At 51.2% G+C, this 18,491-nt stretch overlaps 8 protein-coding genes across 8 annotated transcripts in view; 5 read left to right on the top strand and 3 right to left on the bottom strand.

The window, feature by feature from the left end:
- Nucleotides 1–322: 322 nt before the first annotated feature.
- On the bottom strand, nucleotides 323–917 carry K489DRAFT_294998 (uncharacterized protein; the record flags this gene model as incomplete). The annotated part of the gene is made up of 2 exons (XM_033600288.1): nucleotides 323–640; nucleotides 702–917. Coding segments are annotated over 2 exons (534 nt in total), but the record flags the coding sequence as incomplete, so codon positions are not given.
- A 1,158-nt stretch (nucleotides 918–2,075) lies between these two features.
- K489DRAFT_45385 (putative amino acid permease) lies at nucleotides 2,076–4,414 on the top strand. Its single transcript, XM_033608626.1, has 6 exons — nucleotides 2,076–2,472; nucleotides 2,535–2,605; nucleotides 2,662–2,858; nucleotides 2,915–3,292; nucleotides 3,351–3,700; nucleotides 3,771–4,414. Exons 1-6 carry the CDS (start codon nucleotides 2,368–2,370, stop codon nucleotides 4,278–4,280), a joined length of 1,611 nt encoding a protein of 536 aa, XP_033457088.1. The 5' UTR covers nucleotides 2,076–2,367; the 3' UTR covers nucleotides 4,281–4,414.
- A 134-nt stretch (nucleotides 4,415–4,548) lies between these two features.
- On the bottom strand, nucleotides 4,549–5,211 carry K489DRAFT_412076 (DSBA oxidoreductase; the record flags this gene model as incomplete). Its single annotated transcript, XM_033607886.1, has 1 exon — nucleotides 4,549–5,211. The coding sequence occupies one exon, from the start codon at nucleotides 5,209–5,211 to the stop codon at nucleotides 4,549–4,551; it is 663 nt and encodes a 220-aa protein (XP_033457087.1).
- A 504-nt stretch (nucleotides 5,212–5,715) lies between these two features.
- On the top strand, nucleotides 5,716–6,075 carry K489DRAFT_412075 (uncharacterized protein; the record flags this gene model as incomplete). Its single annotated transcript, XM_033607885.1, has 1 exon — nucleotides 5,716–6,075. The coding sequence occupies one exon, from the start codon at nucleotides 5,716–5,718 to the stop codon at nucleotides 6,073–6,075; it is 360 nt and encodes a 119-aa protein (XP_033457086.1).
- A 1,158-nt stretch (nucleotides 6,076–7,233) lies between these two features.
- K489DRAFT_372602 (sugar transporter family protein) lies at nucleotides 7,234–9,210 on the top strand (the record flags this gene model as incomplete). Its single annotated transcript, XM_033603349.1, has 3 exons — nucleotides 7,234–7,835; nucleotides 7,887–8,949; nucleotides 9,004–9,210. 3 exons carry the CDS (start codon nucleotides 7,234–7,236, stop codon nucleotides 9,208–9,210), a joined length of 1,872 nt encoding a protein of 623 aa, XP_033457085.1.
- Nucleotides 9,211–11,738: 2,528 nt separating this feature from the next.
- On the top strand, nucleotides 11,739–13,529 carry K489DRAFT_382807 (S-adenosyl-L-methionine-dependent methyltransferase). The gene is made up of 4 exons (XM_033605463.1): nucleotides 11,739–12,026; nucleotides 12,080–12,215; nucleotides 12,279–12,848; nucleotides 12,907–13,529. The coding sequence occupies exons 1-4, from the start codon at nucleotides 11,868–11,870 to the stop codon at nucleotides 13,215–13,217; spliced, it is 1,176 nt and encodes a 391-aa protein (XP_033457084.1). The 5' UTR covers nucleotides 11,739–11,867; the 3' UTR covers nucleotides 13,218–13,529.
- Nucleotides 13,530–13,929: 400 nt separating this feature from the next.
- Nucleotides 13,930–14,754, top strand: K489DRAFT_382805 (uncharacterized protein). Its single transcript, XM_033605462.1, has one exon. The coding sequence runs from the start codon at nucleotides 14,359–14,361 to the stop codon at nucleotides 14,659–14,661; it is 303 nt and encodes a 100-aa protein (XP_033457083.1). The 5' UTR covers nucleotides 13,930–14,358; the 3' UTR covers nucleotides 14,662–14,754.
- Nucleotides 14,755–18,400: 3,646 nt separating this feature from the next.
- Nucleotides 18,401–18,491, bottom strand: part of K489DRAFT_403431 (TPR repeat protein) — a 4,808-nt gene continuing 4,717 nt past the window's right edge. Inside the window, exon 4 of the mRNA XM_033607090.1 lies at nucleotides 18,401–18,491. Coding sequence (XP_033457082.1) covers nucleotides 18,408–18,491 — 84 coding nt within the window. The 3' untranslated portion in view covers nucleotides 18,401–18,407.

Below are 18,491 nucleotides of genomic sequence, written 5' to 3'. Positions count from 1 at the left end.
AAAAGGCAACTAGTGTATGACCTAAGCAGTCTACAGTACAAGATCTATGCTGAACACGTCGCATCCATCAATTTCCCAACCTACTCCGAGTCTGACGTTCATCATACCCGTCTCGAGTCATCAGCTCTCGCGTGCTCCATGTCTCGAAATGTTTATCACTTCGGTTGCTGCTGGAGAATGTGTTTGTCTGATCCGATGTGAGCTCCCACGATTCCACAACGGGGCCATGATTCCGCAACACAGGCGGTCCAAAGATCGAAAATGCCTTGAGTCGATGTTCATTCTGGCCGGAACGAGGGCCGTCGTCCACTATCAATGCCGTCATGCCTGGGCGTAGGCGCGCTAAGAAGTCCTGTGCTCCGGGGATACAGGCAGTGAGGAGAGATATGTTCATCGTCATCTGCATCCATATTGCCATGTGACCGTAGTTCCAGGCGAGGTCTCGGTATTGTTCCACGGAGGAAGAGATTTGTCCGCTCAAGGAAAATATGACGAAGATCCTGGTCGCAAATGATAGAATCACGACGAGACGAATTGACCAGCTGGTGTGGACTTTAGGCATGAACACGACAGGAAGCAGAATCGTCATCACCTCCAGCAGCATGTTTGAGATGTTAATGCCATTGCTGGCTGCATTCTGCTCATACGAAAATACGTCAGCCATGTCGATGACTGCCTCGAAATTGGGCCAAGCCACCTACCAGGTCAATGCATCGAGCAGTCAGATCCCACGTATTTGGTGTGTCGCACTGGAATGCTATGGTGAAGAATGATGCAATACTCCAAAGGGTAGTGAGTATCAGCAAGGCGCGATTTGCAATGACGAACGGTCGAATGGCGGCGAATGTGCCGAACAGAAAGCTGATAGAAGCCTTGGAACAAGCTTGCGACGCAACGTTCGTTAGCTGGGCAGCATAATAAAACTTGTTTATAAGATTTAGCTGACAGCACCGATAAGTGGTCTCTTAAACGAACCTTCAAAAGCTGATCAAGTCGAACGTCGACATCTTCCTCATGCCTCCCCAGCCCTGCTTGGACTGCCATCCTTAGACAAGCACTCTGCGGGATCGCGAAAATCTATCAAGTCATGAGTACACATCTAATGAATCTCAACACTCATGTCAGAAGTCTTCATACCACGGCAAGAACCAGCATCACGTCATCGCCTGCGCAAAAGCGTTTCCGCCATCGCACAACGAGACGAGCAGTCCAGAATACCAACGCAACGAGCAGACACGCAAAAGTCGCAAAAACGATATAACCCCCATGATCGCCTTCAGAAACGGAAATCAGGGGACTGAGCTCCACATTTGTGGACGGCGTCGAGCTCATCGCATCACTCGGCGCAAGCTTGCTGGATATTATAACATAATGTCTTCAAATAGATCAAATTGTCGTCGCTCCTTGCTCTGTTTGTCTTCGCGTGGAGAATATTCCCTGTCGCTTTGGCGTCGTGGGCGGAGCTTGTGCCAGAAAGTAAAGGTTTGTGCACAGCACGCTTTTCCCACAATGCGCAAGTTTTCCTGAAACTGCCAAGCTGTCATCAAGGATGCCTGCGGCGATGACATGTCTCTCGCAGTGTACTACGATGCTATTCCGGTCCCGTCTCTCCGACCTGGTACGGGGTTCTGCAACGTTGTGGAATCCCAGCCCGGATCCGCGACCCAGCTGAGAGTCCATGTTGCCCCACGACCAATGTTACATTGATGGCTGGGATGGAAAAGGATCTGCAGCCACGTACAAGTCGATGTTCACAGACACCAGCTTTCAGCGAGAAGGTCATCCAGGAATTGAAGATCTAAGTTTGTTATCGTCGAATTTCGATGCAACTTTGTACAGCTTTTCTGCTGACGTTTGATCGTCGCAATGCCCCTCATTCATCTTGTAATGCTGGTTGCGTAGCGGAGCAAGTTGAATGGGAGTGAATGCTCGCACTCTGGTAACCACTTAACAACAAGCTGCGGACTCTCTTTGCCAAAGGGGTTGACCTCACGCCACGTTCTAACTCCGTTCGTTGGCTGGGATCGCTTGTTCAGTGACCACGGACGCCTTAGCAAGGCACGGACACCTCCCAGCACTCCCCGTTTGCTTCGCGAAGTGTGGGACTCTGGCCGGTCCTTCCGAAAGTACCGCAATGATGGCAGCTGCGTAGCCTCTGTCTCATGGTCCAAGATCCTTCCAATTTTGAGCACCACAAGCTTTCTTGGAGGTGCCGTTACACCACGATCTTGCACGTGTCGCCCGCGAAAATCGGTCTGCATCCTCCTTCAACCTCCAGGCGTGCTCTACGGCGAGGTAGACGCCTGAAGAAGCTACTCAAGATCCTTGCGCAAGTCACCGAGGCGACTCTTGCCTCCTCTTGATGCGATGGAGATCATTGAAATGTCCACAAAATCAGATGGCGATTTGGCTTGGCCAACGCCTCAAGACGTGCAGATTATCTCACAGGCGAACAAGCGTCCGCAACTTCGTGTAGGTCGCACAAAGCGAGAGCGACGAAGTCTTTTGCGAAAGAGGAGCTGAGGAAATCACAGCGTATATTCGGATTCCTACCGACCCTTGCTCTCTCCTCCACATTGCTCGCTTCATGGGAGGCTGTTGGATCGTAAGTCATCTATTTTTGACTCAATTAAGCGCTTCAAATATTGATGATGGTGCAAGATCATTTGCGGCTGGCTTGACAAATGGCGGACCGACGGCATTGGTCTGGGGCATGCTTTTATCTGTGTCAGGCACTCTTGCACTTGCCGCGTCCCTCTCCGAGATGGCATCAATATGCCCCGTGGCCGGTGCTCAATATCATTGGACGTACATGTTTGCGCCTCGTAAAGCGGCCGCTTTCATTACCTGGATGCAAGGTCGGTTCTGGATGGAACCTTGTTTGTGAGAAGAAGATGGCTCACATTGTCTTCAGGTTGGATCACGGTATTCGCCTGGCAGGCAACCGCGACGAGCATCACATACTTAACTGCCACGCAGATCCAAGGCTTGATTATCCTTAACTATGAAGACTATCAACCGCAGAGATGGCATGGCACAGTTTTGATGTGGGCCGTACTGCTTGTCTTCATATGCATCAACATCTGGGGCATGCGGCTGCTTCCAGCAATCGAGTTGATTGGAGGAATCCTGCATATCACTTTATTCATAATTATCGTTGTCGCTCTGGTGACATTGGCGCCTCGAAGTTCTCCCGAGTTCGTTTTTACTGGTTCACTCAACGAGGGTGGCTGGCAAAGCGATGGAGTCTCTTGGTGCATTGGACTTCTCACTGTGGTTTATTGCTTCGTTGGTAAGTCCTAACCCTTTACGCCAGAGCATCAAATGATCTCCGCTGATAATAGCCGCAGGTTTCGACGGCGCCATTCACCTATCTGAAGAGATACGCGACGCTTCAAAGACCGTACCGAAGGTAATCATCCTTACCATCGCGATTAATTCGACGCTCGCCTTCGGATTTGTCATCGTTCTGCTCTTCTGCATAGGCGATATTGCTACTGTGCTGGGAACGAATACCGGCTACCCCATTATTGCGCTTCTTTGGGGGGCCACTCAGTCCAAAGCTGCCGCCTCGGCAATGATGGCTGGAATCATCATCATCGCTTTCAGCTCCGGCTTTGCTCTGCTGGCGTCCGTTTCTCGCCTCACGTTTGCGTTTGCCCGGGATGGCGGGATGCCCTACTCTAAATTCTTCGCAACAGTATGTACCTGCTACGATTGAACTCATACGGCTCAAGATAATGAGCGCTGATTCTTCGATTGCTCAACAGGTTGATCCCCGATATTGCATACCCGTCCGGAGTGTGCTGTTGGTCTCCTCTGTCATCGCCCTCCTCTCACTGATCAACATAGCGAGCTCCGCGGCCCTAAATGCCATCCTGTCACTTACGACTTTGGCTCTCTATGTCTCATACCTCATTCCTATCAGCTTGCTTGTCCTCAAAAGATTACGCAAGGAGACGATCGATTTCGGACCCTGGCACCTCGGCGATTTTGGCCTGGCCGTCAACATCTATGCTCTCGTCTTCGGGATCTTCATAATTATCTTTCTGCCATTCCCGGCGTCAGTCGCACAGCCGCTAACTACGGAGTCTATGAACTATGCCGGTCCCGTCTTTCTTTGCGTTCTGATTCTTGCGCTGGGCGATTGGATGATACGGGGAAGGAAGCACTATGCTGGGCCCGCAATGGATTATCGTGGGACCGGCTCAAGTCTGTGGTCGGCCTCGAAACCTGAGATTGTCACTGTCGTGGTGAGACCTAAGCTTTTTAATGTTTAGCTTCTTACCATCTTGCAATACGCGGGAGACACAATATTGCGGCGAGCCATATTGAAATCCCTTCGCACGATCAAGTTCGCCTGCAGTCCAGACAATAAGAGTACGGTTGTGCTCAGGCTCATCATGGACGGTTTCACGGATTGCATGGTGGTCAATGGGTGCTCAATATAGACCTGCAGCTTGAGAATGAAGTACAGCACTATCATCACTTCCAGCAAGCGCTTGCGCACTCTCTTGATAACCTCGTATCATCATGGTTGGCCAATACTTATGCCGCATGCGATGCCGCCTCCCTCGCCTTGACCAAGATCTCGAAAAACTCAGAAGGGTCATCCGCACCCTCGACTCGGAAACCATTAATCTCGAACGTTGGAACATGGCGCACGCCGTCCAAACGCGCCTGCGCTGCCAGTTCATCAGCCTCTGGTCCTTCCTCATCCGTCTCGAGGAACGCCGCTACCTCATCGCCATCAAGCCCTGCTGCGACTGCCGCGCGTGCGAGATCTTGTCGGCTAGAGATATCGCTCGACCCTTCGAAGAGGTCATGGAAGAGATTTTCGACCACGCGACGTGGCTCAGAATTGGCCTCGCGCTGTACAAAGCGCACGAGGCGATGAGAATCTCTTGTATTTCCGATGCGGCCCTGAAATGTGAAGTTTATTCCGCACCCTCGACCGGTCCGCTCGAGCCGAGTGATGATACCACTGGCCATATCTCCGTTCTTTTGTGTAATACGCTCGCGCATCGGGGTACCTGGCGTGGGCGCATCTCTGTCGAGATAGAAGGGCTTGTATGTGAACTTGAACTCGTCTTTTGATCCGCCGGGGTAGGTCCGCCTGTACGTTTCTATTGCGCGGTCGAGGTTCTTCTCGCCTATGTAGCACCATGGACAGATGGTGTCGAAATAGCTATTTATATTGAGAACCACCATGGTGCGCGATTTGAAGAAAGGTAATGATTGTTTGAAATAGGCTGAACATTGCACAGCTGATTCCGAGAGGTGTTACGACATCTCGAATGTTGTTGCCTTCTGTGTCAGATCTCGGAGGTTGCGGAGTTAACACGCCGAATGAGGCACAGCTCCAATGAAATCTGCCACGAGCAGTCTCATCAGCTATCACTCGATCGAGAATTTACACGTTGAATAGCACTTTATTACGGCGTGTCATTGCGACTAGAGGGCAAAGGACGATTAATCAGTTAGCTGCTATCTTGCGATCGCCTTTGTCGAGTTGTCGTTCAGTATAAAGAATTTTCTGTGACAGTTGATCACGGGTGTGGCCAGGTGGTTGGCTCGACATTAGGCGAGGATTTGGTCTGACGCAAAGGTCGCAGGCCGGCATATCTGCGTGCATCGGCTTCCTTTTGCTCCTTTGTGCGGTTTGGATGTAACTTGGGAAGGGAGGTGGGATTGTACACGATATCGTGCTTCTAAATGCGACTACATCTTGAAATCTCTCTCATTCGCAGCCGCGAGGGCGATGTTAATGCGCTCTACGATGACCCATTCGGCCATGTCTATCCGGAATTCGAAGAATATCTGGAAGGCCGTCTGAGTTTACGAGAAGCATCAAATATCATCGCCAGAAGAATGATTCAGCGCGAGGGTGACCCAAATCTCCCGTGGACGTTTATCCTCGAAATGGCGACGGCCAGCCCTGAGCAACATGACAAACTCATCGAATTTCTCGTGCAGCTCTCGCAGCTATCTGATCCAGTAGGTCCGGACAAGATGCCTGTAAGAATTTACGGCATGCTGGAAGGATCTTCCAATACCGACCTGGCATTTCCGTGATGTCTGGAACTTTTCAAGCCCGGGCGACGTGGAGAAAACACCAACTGTGTCTGGACAGAACTTCGGGCAGTTAAGTCTTCGACTCTTGAACTAGAACAAATTTGCTGCACTACTGATGGCGACAGAGGTGAAGCATTCGGTTCGTACACCAACTTCGTTCAATGAACACAGCGTGGAGCATTGGACCATCCCAACCACAAAATCGGGCACGGGGTCGCCACGAACCTTTGAATATGGACAGGTATTGGTCAAATGAGACAAAGCACCCCGACAGCTTATTAAAACGACATCCTATTGCATTTATTAACCCTTTCGAAACCCAGGACACGCCCACAGCATTAGTCATCAGCAGACTCCTGTATATGATGAGTCATCGCCCATTGGATTTGACCGATGCCCGTACATACATCGATGCTTTGCGGCAATTCGATTCAGCCTAAGCGTACGATTGAGCTTACAATCGTAGGAGTAGCCACGTACCATTCTGTTATCGCTCACGCTCCGAGCGGTCGTTGCTGATCAGAAGACCGAACAAACGCAGTCTCAGGTCACGTGGCAATCCTCAATCTCGACTCAAGGGTGTTCCTCGGACTGGCGCACGATGACGCTTTTGCGCTTGGCGGCTGGCCACAAGCGCCTTCGTCTCTCGTGGCATCCCTTGGCAGTCCTTGCCGCGAGCGACCAGGCTCGATATCCACCAATCACTATATAGCCCTACCGGACAGTCACCTCCGCTCTGACGACTGCCAATGTTGCCGCACTGCTCTCAAGAGTCTGACGAGGTCTTGGTCTTGCCTCATGATTGCGACACGGAGTTCGGGACACCTCGCCCATGACGTCGCGCCTGTTCTTCGGCGTAATCGTTCTGTCTCCATATCGAGAATGTGACCTCGTGATGGTAAAGGGCGGTGCGCACTGCCAAGCTCGCTCGTCGATCCACATGGTAGGAGGTCTTCCCAAAAGAAGGTGTACTATATGTTTTGAGACTCCCCATTGACATGACGATGCAACCAAAGCTGCTGAACTCGACAAATTCTTCTTTCATTGCTTGGAGATCAAGACTTTTGCGTGTGGCCGGTATCTCACATACTTGCCGGATCTTTTCTTGAGGTCCACCCGTTTCTTCATCCTCAAATCGTTCAGAGCGATATTATCAACATGCCGGAGGCTAAAATCGATAGTGAATCTGTTCAGCATGATGAACATCGTCAAAATTCTCATACTCTCTCAGGACGCCGACCATCGATTGCTGCGCAGCTGACCAATCCTCTAACGGGAATGGACGATGAGGACGTTCTGCTCGACGTCGAGACTTGGACCAAAAAGCGCGGGCTCGAACACGAGCTCAACACATTCCGTCGGGGTGCCCTGCTGGCGCGTGTGATCAACACGCCGGGCGCATTTGAGCACATCGATCTTCCCAACGACGAGAAAGAGGTTTTGAGGCGCGAACAGTCTCACAAGTGGAGTCAACCCTTCATGTTGTACTTCCTGGTCGTTCTTTGCGCTGGTTCCGCTATCGTTCAAGGCATGGATCAGACCGCCGTCAACGGGGCTCAAGTTTTCTACTTCCAGGAGTTCGGCATCACTGATCCATGGTTGCAAGGGCTGCTCAATGGCGCTCCGTACCTCTGTTCTTGCCTCATCGGGTGCTGGACTAATGCACCGCTGAACAAAATTTTCGGCCGCCGAGGCACCATCTTCATTTCCTGCACCATATCCTTCCTCTCTTCGTTTTGGATGGCCGCCGCTCATACATGGTAAGAGTGACCAAAACAACCTTTCAGAAAACTCAATTGACATTCTTTAAGGTGGAACCTCTTGATTGCGCGCTTTGTTCTCGGCTTTGCGGTTGGCGCGAAGAGTAGCACTACGCCGGTGTATTCTTCCGAGTGTGCACCGAAAGGCATACGCGGTGCGCTCACTATGCAATGGCAGATGTGGACTGCATTCGGCATTATGCTAGGATTTGTGGTGAGCGTTGCTTTTCAAGATACGCGACCGATTACAGGCGCAGAGACTGAGCCTTGGCGGTGGATGCTGGCGGCGACAGCGATTCCTCCCATGATCGTCATGGCTCAGGTATACCTCTGCCCCGAATCGCCCCGCTGGTACATGAGCAAGGGCAAGTTCGACAAAGCATTTGATTCATTCTGCCGACTTCGAAACCACAAGGTCCTCGCCGCTCGGGATATGTACTATGCTCACAAGCTTCTCGAGGTCGAGGAGTCCCAGCGTGCGGGCAAGAATTTATTCAAGGAATTCTTCACCGTTCGTCGCAATCGTCGCGCCGCGCAGTCGGCCTTCTTTGTCATGTTCATGCAACAATTTTGCGGCGTTAATGTGATTGCATACTACTCGACCCAGATCTTTATCGATTCGGGCTTCGAGCGCAGTCAGGCGTTGCTTGTGTCGCTGGGTACCGGTATCGTCAATTGGCTTTTTGCAATCCCAGCAATTTACACTATCGACACCTTTGGTCGCAGGAATCTCCTCCTTACTGGGTTTCCGATCATGGCTATTTGCCTTCTCATCACCGGCTTCTCATTCTTCATCGAACCGCAAGTTCAACCACCGGAGGTATCCACCCCTCGCCTTGCCGGTGTGGCGACGGGAATCTTCATGTTCATGGCCGCTTACTCCCCTAGCGAGGGTCCTGTGCCTTTCACCTACTCAGCCGAAGCTTTTCCTACCTACATTCGCGACACCGGCATGTCATTCGCCACTGCAACCTGTTGGGGCTTTAACTTCATTTTGTCTTTGACATTTCCTGCTTTGCTTCAATCGTTCGGCCCGCAAGGTGCCTTTGGCTACTACGCAGGATGGAACATTTTTGGCTGGGTATTCTGCTACTTCTTTATACCGGAGACAAAGGTCAGGCTTCCAACTGTACCACCCAGCGATCATTGCTGACAATCATCATCATAGAACCTTACTCTTGAAGAACTCGACACCGTGTTCAATGTTGGAAATCGCCAGCACAGCAAGTACTACCTTGACAAGTTGCCCTGGTATTTCAACAAGCATGTCTTACGTCGCGACGTAGAGCCCGTACCTCAACTGTATGAGTTCGGCGACGAGCGCACAGAGCAAGCGCTCTCGGGCACCGAAAAGCTCGCGACGAGACAACTTTAGACTACCTTCTGAATATATGAATTTTTCTTTAATAGAGACTTGGGCTAGTAAGGATTTGAGGAGGCACTCAAACGTGCATTCCGCCTGGTGAGCTCGCCGTTTAAACTACCTGTAGCATTGACCTCCTAGCCTATGCCTAACATAAGAGCATATATCCGAGACTCGGCCACACCAGGAAGATATAGCGGCATGTCTGCAAGTCGCCTGCCGTAATAGACCACGACTACGAGCGGACAGCGCTACTTAGCAGGCGCAAAGTCTTTCAGAACGCTTCCCGCAATTATTCCAGACATACACACCTGTAACCATATCTACCGAAGAGGCAGGTCTGATTCTGTTTTATTCTATTAAACGTACATATCAGATAGATCGCCTGTCCTAATAGCGGACAACTTTGTAATACGTCCTCGAATTTAGCGACATTTCTACACGACCTTAGCGATACAAAATCATAAGCGACTACGACGCGGTCGCTACGCTTGGCCGCTTAGACGTGTCTAATTCCGCTAGCCGCATTATTAACTAGACATGCCAGCAGATAATCTATAGCGGCCAATCTATTCGCCTGTACACATATCTGCGGCGTGTTATACGTAATTGCGGCTAACGATTACGTATAGTAGTAATATCTATTCCGCCGACGAGATATATCGGCAGTGTCTTATAGCGCTCTAATGTCCCCCGGATCCTCTTAAGACTAAGAGCCGCTTAAAGGAAAGCAAGGACAAAGTAGTGCAAAAGGCGATTACATAGGTGCTCTAGGACTCGAGGTACTAACGGTAGTTAACTAGGGATAATATTTGTCTACTATAGATCCGCGGCGGTGCCGGCAAAGGAAAGATTATAATAAGCATCGGCCTAATCGAACAACTTATTACGTTGTCGGGGAGATCAAATTATAGCTCCTCGGCGGTAACGTACTTCTTTTGTCAAAATGCCGATTATTAAGTAAACACAGTAGAAGTTATTCTTAAGGGGCTGATGCTGCGTCTCTACGAAGCACGAGAGGAAACCCGGCCCGCCTTGAGGCCGGAAAGTGTGTCCTTACTTCTTCGCCGACTCTTTCCCTTTCTATCCTGCTTGCCTCCTCTTCGTAGTGTCTCTCCAGCAGCGGACTAGGAAGACTCTGAGGCCGACGGTGCATCAGCCTGCCTGGGGCGTGTGGCACTGCGTGAATCCATCTTTGCTTGTAGATCACTGTGAAGTTGACGGCGGAGAGGTACTGCAACGCTCAACCCACCAGATTTCAATTTCGTGGTGGATTCCGTCGTCGTTGTGGTCGACTGGGTGGCTTTTTGCACCACTGCTGCGTGGTCTGTGAAGATGACAAAGTCTGCTGTGCCCGCTCAAGGATCGACCTCGTCTTTGGGGCGATGGAAACGGGGCTGATCTCGACACGGACGGATCTCGCGATCTCTGTGCCTCGCAGCACAAGAGCCGGGCGGACTGGCTGAGAGAGTCGAGCCGATCGAACGCGGAAAGGCAGAATGACCCTCGAGGGAAGAAGTAATGCGCGGTGGGTGTAGTCTTCATCGAAACGCCAGTATCCTACATACGACATGTCCGACTCCAGCAAAGCCGCTGGCAATCGCTTGAAGCGGAGGTTCTCGATCCCACTAATTGGTGTTCAAATTTTGTTCCAGTATTCCAGGAACGTAGCGAGTGCCATCCGTACAGTAACGATAGCAAGATGAACCCTACCATCCCGACCAGTTCCGTGTTCGAACCGAGCAATTCAACACGACCAGGTTTTCGCTAAGCGGAAGATGTCCAGACCCGCATCCGTCGTGCTGGGACTGCCTCAAGTCTCGGCAGATGATTGAAAGAGTACTGTCGGGAGTATATCGTAGTCCCATGCGACAAGCCTTTGATCGTCACAACTTTGACAACATCTCTGAATGCTGGTTTCCAAGCATAGCGACATGACCAATGGACCTGATCTGGCCTTCGAACATTGTCATCGTTTCGCAAAGGGCTCTCAGCGCAGATGCACTCTGTAGGTATATACCATATAGGTTGCGACAGGCAAGGGAGCGCCTCGGTCAGGCCAGCATCCGCCCTGGCATTCAGTCCTTCGCTGTGGCACAGGGACGCTATGGCCTCCATCGATCATATGGAAAGACTCGCAGGCAACCCGGAGTGCTTCGTGTCAATCTATCGGACGATCCTGGAAGAAAGACTGCGCAGTCTAGAATTGGCCCGGGACGACAAGCGAAGACGCCGAGAAATTCAAGAGAGCGCTGTTTTGATTGGAGCGGGTGCGGAGATGATCCTCTAGATAATTGTTGTCCTACAGTTTCCTGCAGGACAGCTATTCAAAGGTTTGATTGCTTTCGCTAAACGTCGAAGGACTGTATTTGAAACGTTGAAGGATGCTCGAGGTACACAGCCACAAAATTCACCCCTAGTGCTTACAGCCACTTCGTCGCAACATACCTACTATCTAGAGGTTCTAGGGCTGTCTCAACTCTATGTCGATTGTAACGCAGGTGGGAAATATAATAGTTCTCGTGGTCCCCCAACCGGTCTGACTACTCCCTGCATCCTGTGTACTCTCCGCTTTGACTTCTTGCTGCATTTTTGCCTCCGACGTTCAAAATTGTGGATCTATCACCTGCAGTTCTTTTCGTCACCCTTCACAAGTTCAACGCTCAACCATGGCTTTTACCTATGAGGAAGTTTTGGAATTTCTTCACACGATTGATGCAGGCAAACTCGACGCCGCCCAAACGCTCGAACTCGTGCTTGTACTGCGCAAGGCTCTGGTGAAAATTGAATCACCGTGGCAGAGAATGCAAAAGCTTGTGTGGGAAGCCGTATGTCTAATTCTGACAAAGCCATACTCGTGTCTATGCTGACCTACTGGTAGTCGGGATACGCTGCGTCACTGAAGGCCGTCCATGATCTAGGTATCTTCAAAAACTGGTTGGCACGCGGCAATAGCACAGCTACCTTTGCGGAGGTTGTGAAAATGGCCAACAGCTTCTGCGACGAGGACGTCTTGCGTAGGTTACATCGTGTGCTTGGTATGATCGAGGTGCACCCTTGCTGACCACGCTTACTGGAAGGTTCGTTGCTGAGCGTATTGGTCTTTGAAGGCACACTGACTTTCAGCATGCCCGATTCCTACGGACAAAGCGAGTTTTCGAGAACTTTGGGCGAGCCCTCCATGGCAGCATGCCTGGAATATTGGTTTGATGTCCAGATGCCTTCACTGCATCGCTTTCCCGAATCCCTCAAGCTGACATCTTATCGGGCACCTACTGACCCTACGAAGACCGCCTGGAACTTAGCCACGGGATCACCAAACCCTTTCTTCCAATGGCTGCAAGAGAATCCAAAAACAATGGGGGATTTTGCGATGGTCATGGAACGCTACGCCAGCTCACAATTAGACTGGACGTCACTCTATCCTGCAGAGACTCTCCTCGAAGGATCTGACGCGGAAGCCATTGTAGTTGATGTTGGCGGAAGTCGTGGTCACGACCTGTTGAAATTCGTTGACAAGTTCGGTATTCCTGCAAAGTCTTGCCATTTGCTGGATAGGCCAGAGGTCATCGAGGTCGCGAAGGGCGTTGTCCTCGACCGCGTGACTCTACATGGTCTCGACTTCTTCAAGGACGAAATCCCCATCAAAGGTAAGCTCTCTCCGTCTGCGGTGTCGCATCTTCCTCAACGCTAACAGAGTGTCCCCAGGGGCGCGCGCGTACTATCTGCACAGTATCTTGCACGATTGGAACGACGATCTTGGGCGTCAGCTTCTGGTACGTCTAAAGAGCTCCATGGCACCTCACTCGAAGATTCTTCTCCACGAGTTGGTCAAGTTGGAAGACAGCTCGAAAGATTTCGCGTCACTTAGTGAGCTCACTATGATGGCGATCCTCGGCGCAAAAGAAAGAAATGAGCGCCAGTGGCGAGATCTCATCCACTCCGCAGGCTTGACTGTTACGAAGATCTACTCATCGCCGCACGCTTCTCATTGTATTATCGAAGCTGTAGCCAAATGATGCGACGGAGTTCTTGTTACGATCCCGTGACGCGGCACTGGCGAGGTGATCGAAAAGGGATAACGACAGTCATTGGGCTGTTGTCGGGTGCGTATGATGGCTGCGGAGCACGATCGTCGGTACGGTGTACTATTGGATACACCTTTTGGAAAAATCCCCCTTCTTAGATACATCTCTGCCGTCTGCTTCTGAGTGCGTTTGATCGCGCACGGACTTCGAAGGAGGCCTTCGAAGTCCGTGCATACTTTCTGTGTCGTGATGTGCGGCGGGCATTCACTGTCGTTGTTGTGATTTGTGTATTTTTAGGTTCGTACTCATCGCACTACGTGCATGTGTAGAAGCGAGCGAGCACGATTTATGACCCAAATCGAGCCTAAAAGGCAATCTCCTCGTTTTTGAAGATGTATAGCACGGCTCTGGGCGACGCTAGTCATCCCTGCGGCGTTTCATCACCGACGCCAGTGATGCCTATCTGAACCCCGCATGCAACGGATCACTCTGTACCATTGAGACTTTACCCATGCAGTCGCTTTCCACGGACTTTAGAACTACACCCGCAATTTGGCGGCGATGGCCAGCGCCCGCTTTCCTGCCCGGGCGCGCGATACCTGGGTAGCTGGCTCCACTGTACCATGACACATGTTGATTCGCTCACGTCCTCGCATATCTTTGTACGAGGCGTGCTTGGAAACAAATACCAAAGCGCAAAATTATGGACGGGTGTCGCATTGTTGGTCATTGTGTCTTATCACAGATAATTGCTTGAGATTTGTCGCGCTGACCGCGCGACCTCCTCTCGGCGCACGGGAAATCATCCGTCGTTTGTGCGATTTCGCAGACCTCAGGCAGCGTGGGCTTTTGGTTGGATATCGACCGGTTTGCCGCCAAAACACCCGTGGACTTTTCTCAGCCTTCTTCATCCATGACACCACCAGTGGCTCCGTCCATATGAGCAGAATGACACTGGGACCCTGTTGAAGATCCTGGTGTTCAGGGGTAGGCCGCGCAGCTATAAGAGGGCCAGGCCTGCTGCTCTCGTAAACAGAAGATAAATCAACCTTTTACCCTCATTGTACACCCTACATTTTAACAGACCCCACTATTTGACCCCCATGGATCCCATGGCAACATTTCGCAATACATGATAGCAAAAGCGTACCTGGAACAACGCGCATGTGACAACGCGCAACCAGGAGACTTTGTTCGTCCAGCTCAGCGTCACTCCGTATGGCCAACGACACCCCGGGCCCCACTTCCCCAAAGGGCAGCGTTACATAACTACAAGGGCATCGCACCGGTTGCCGCCCTCATCCGGACCAGCAACTTTTACGATATCACGGCCACGTATTGGCGGGTTGGTCAATACGAGTCACGTGTGCAGCATTTCGCTTTATCCTTCCAGGTCAAAGAAATCGCTATCGATGCTGATGGAGGGGCGCACTAGGCGTGCCTATGAATCAGTAGTGTGGGTCACTACTGGAATGGTGTTGGCCCATGTTTTGGGGTACCTGAGTGAATCGTCTCATCTGCCCTTGAGTATTGATAAATAGCAAAGGCTGCTTTCATGTTAGTGGGGGGGGGGGGGGGGGGGGGGGGGGGGGGGGGGGGAGGACTGTAGGGCGACATGTGTAGGAAGCTACATAAATGTTTAACCATTACTCGAAATCGTGAACTCGCAGGACTCGTCCTTTACTATAACTTTCTATGCACTTACAAAGATGACGAACGATGCTACTGTTCACGATTCCATCTGATTGTGAGGCTGCTGGAACTTTCGGAATTTCAGCTTAGACTTTACGCCTAATGCTGAGCTCCCATAAACGATTGTCACAGGCCAGGCTTGCGCTGCTAGACGATAACTATTTGCTGAGAAATTCAAGGCGTGGAGGAAAAATCTTAACCGAGCGCCTCGCTGCTAATCTTGAGCCATGTAGTTTTGTAAAGGTTTGCTTCATTTCTGCTCGAGTGCAAGGATAAGAGTTACATTACTTGAACGTCGGTCGTGGTGACCTAGACGAAATTATCAGGTCATGGTTAAGGGCGACGCGGAGGGGTATGTAGCGTGATGAATGGTCTGAAAAGATACATATTCGCAAGGGGCATGGCCGGGGGGCCTTCGTGTACTTCGTGCGTAGCGCGAAAGTTCCACACCACAGAACAGCAGGGGTAATCATTCAGATCTAAAAGTTCCAAGTACCTAGTGTCTCCACACCATCTGCATATGCATTTCACCGCGAACCGGAACCTACAGTGGTAGAACCGTCTCAAGAGTTGAGGCTGGCTGCAACATCGACCCATTCATGTCAACCCGGCCAGACTGCCATATCTGGTAAAGAAGGACGAGCTCACCAAATGCAGCAGCACACCCATAATTTCGCCCAATATGCTCCCCACTTCTGTGCCGAATCCTTGCTTCGAGCGAATACATCACAACATCGCCGTCTCGGCCCCTTGGTCGCGGAACCTCGACAGTAGTGCTCGTGGCGAAGTTTTAAGTCTACCTGGGTGATCATCAGCGGAGCCGAAGCAAGATTTTGCTGTGCAGTCTTGAAAGAAGACTGCGCCGCCGACACCCGAGAGTCTATTCGAATTGCTTGCTGGTAAACCGGCGAAGCACTCCTGTGGACCTGCGTTTTGCGCAAATTTGAACCGCCACTGTGCTGTGATCGATCACTGCCCCGGTTCGATCATTCATGCCACAACCTCGCTTTGGTGGGAATGAAGTTATGCCTGGCGCTCAGCCGCCGCCCTCTTCGGTCTTGCATTGAGTGTCTCCTGACTGCACATCAAAAGCGACCAATCTCCCCCATCAGCCTCGGAACTCCCTTTTTGAGCAGTGCTACCGGCCTTAATGGTGAAGCGCAGGCTAGTGCACCGTCTGCATCAAAGTCTCTCTCGTCCGCTGCTGGAGAGACACCAACAAGGGGCGGGAAGCAGGATGGGAACGGGTTGAGTTGGCGATGAACCAAGGACATATTTCCCAGCCTCTGCATTCTGCGCTTCATGGTTGCTGGATATTCCTGCAGGATGCTGAGATGATCCTCCCGTAGTGGTGAAACGAGACCATGTTCCCGGATGGCGGGTATGTCAAGGTCGTGCGGCGACGGATGTGAGTTTACGCTTCGCGGAAGTCTTGGGTGAGGACAACTGAAGGATTTGTATTTACGAGGCAGCATCGTACGCTATCTGGAGATCAACGATATGCAAGGCTCTCTAATCAGGCATAAGAACAGGACGCGAACTGTTAGACTTCATCTTTCGCGGCGTTAGCAAAGGTCATTATTCCGAGTGTCCGAGTGTCCGTGTGGAAGACTTCCAATCGGACCGACATAACAACTAATCTAACGATTGGTCGATGTCATCGAATAACAGTTCCACAGCGCGAGTCTGTCTCGCATAGTAAAGGAAAAGTAACAATCTCGAAAGGATGTCTTAGCAAAACCTCGTAGACGGCAACCTGAATCATCCGCCGACTTCAACGCTTAAACGGATTCAATGATCGCTGCGATCTTCGCTAGCTCCTAGCTTGGTAGAGGAGGAATAGAAATAGTGAGTAGAGCGCGGCCAGCTTTAATAAGTAATCTCTACATGCGATCTTATCGTCTCGTAGTCGCGCAGTAATTCTGCAGAACATCGATACTCTCGAGCGCGAACACTGTGCTCTAGATCCTTCCATCTTCTCTAACTCTTCTCCTTCGTTTCTCCGTCCATCCCTCGGTCCCCTTCCCGCACTCCTCCTTCTCACCTCGCCCTCTCCGTCTCAACCTCTTTGTACGGCTTCCCTCGCCGCCGCCGCCCATCACAACCCCTCCTCCCCCTCCTCTTCCTCCTCCGACGCCGCGAAGCTAGATAGAAAAGGATGTATAGAACATGTAGAGACCGACTAGCTTGGTAGCAATTGTTCCGTAGCAAAGCGTGGTGAAGGAAATTTGAGGCGGAAAATCAAGGCGGAGAAGGCGTAAAGGTATAGAAGGAGGCTACAAAGGAAGGCGTAGTGTAGAGTGTGAGTTGCGTGTATTACGATTTCCATCTCCGAGGCCAGGGCTGGTTTTCGGCCGTCACGTCAAGAGCCTTTGTAGCCTTCGCGTGTGATGGCTTTCTATGGGCTCGATGAGGGATGAGTCTTTATGCTGCTTCCTTGGTAGAATAAAGACCTAATTGCTGCACTTGTAAGGAGACTGTTGGAACGATCCCTAGGAAGTTGAGAAGCGGTCCGAGCAAGGACGGCCGGGGCTTCGTATTCGTCTTAGAAGTTTGTCGTACTGCATTTTAATAGATTGGAATACGGTTGTAGAAAGAACTGTGGGACTAGAGCAAGGAACGGCCTGATCCATCATGCAATCTCTTTGCAGCATACTCTAATGAGTCCGCATGCTTCCAGAGGCCTTTTCAGAAGCTCAGGCAACCCATTAATATCCTTGACATAAGCTGCCGGCGACGGCGACCATCTTTTACCAGCCTTTGGGAATGACTCCCTCGACCAGATGTGATTCCGCTGAGACCATTGCAGGCGAGGCGACTGTAAGCAGAGAGAGTGTGCTTAAATAGGACCGGATTGTTAGTTAGCAAATTCTCCCGTATCATGACCAGGTGTAAGTGTGACGATAAACTGCCAGCTGCGGTATCCCTGCGAGAGCCAAGAAAGTCGGGAGAGGAGGAGACATCCGATGCTCTGTCTCACATTATCTGTCCGAAGTTGCCGGGAATGGAGCAAACGGTCTGCTCCCACGCTCATTGAGATCGAACGCAAATGCGACTTGGCCGGCAGACCGCGCGAGCTGCTTGACTTTGCTCTTGTCGTGACCTTGAACTCGAAATTCCGATGGCTTCGCCTCTGCCTTTGCCCTTCTCTGCAACCTTACCTCCAACGCTCTGGAAAGATTGCCTGCCGTTCTTCTTGATCACGGTATAATCAACATGCCAGCTCATCACACGACCATGCCCGCCAACTGGAAGTAAGGGTAGAGAGCCGAAATTGCTGTGATCGTTTTGTATTAACCTTCCCTCTGTTCCGCCGCGAGTCGCGCTTCTTCTCCGACGATATCCTCACACAGCCTATCAGCCTTCTGCACATATTTAGTCTTTTTTTAGATGTCCAGAAGCGCGCGCTGTGAGATGAGTGTCGAAGCGGGATCTAGTGCGTAGCGTGAACGAACCGCGACGATGTGCTCCATTAACTGAGCAGCCTTCTCAGTTTGACCGTAAGTATCGTATGCTCCTGCAAGCGCGTGCTGCGATACGAGTCGGTCCGGATGCTCCTCCGCGAGGACCCGC

The sequence above is a fragment of the Dissoconium aciculare genome (assembly GCF_010015565.1).
Source record: "Dissoconium aciculare CBS 342.82 unplaced genomic scaffold K489scaffold_11, whole genome shotgun sequence".
Lineage (NCBI taxonomy): Eukaryota > Fungi > Ascomycota > Dothideomycetes > Mycosphaerellales > Dissoconiaceae > Dissoconium > Dissoconium aciculare.
Note: the sequence above shows the minus strand (reverse complement) of the source record. Positions and strands in the feature narration are given on the sequence as shown.

Bases quoted from the DNA above. Each gene is read 5' to 3' on its own strand.
- K489DRAFT_45385 (XM_033608626.1), top strand. From the start codon at position 2,368: ATGGAGATCATTGAAATGTCCACAAAATCAGATGGCGATTTGGCTTGG. The intron at 2,606-2,661 runs GTAAGTCATCTA...TGATGGTGCAAG, and splicing joins TCATGGGAGGCTGTTGGATC to ATCATTTGCGGCTGGCTTGA. The intron at 2,859-2,914 runs GTCGGTTCTGGA...CATTGTCTTCAG, and splicing joins TTTCATTACCTGGATGCAAG to GTTGGATCACGGTATTCGCC.
- K489DRAFT_382807 (XM_033605463.1), top strand. From the start codon at position 11,868: ATGGCTTTTACCTATGAGGAAGTTTTGGAATTTCTTCACACGATTGAT. The intron at 12,216-12,278 runs GTAGGTTACATC...GCTTACTGGAAG, and splicing joins CTGCGACGAGGACGTCTTGC to GTTCGTTGCTGAGCGTATTG. The intron at 12,849-12,906 runs GTAAGCTCTCTC...GAGTGTCCCCAG, and splicing joins GGACGAAATCCCCATCAAAG to GGGCGCGCGCGTACTATCTG.
- K489DRAFT_382805 (XM_033605462.1), top strand. From the start codon at position 14,359: ATGATAGCAAAAGCGTACCTGGAACAACGCGCATGTGACAACGCGCAA.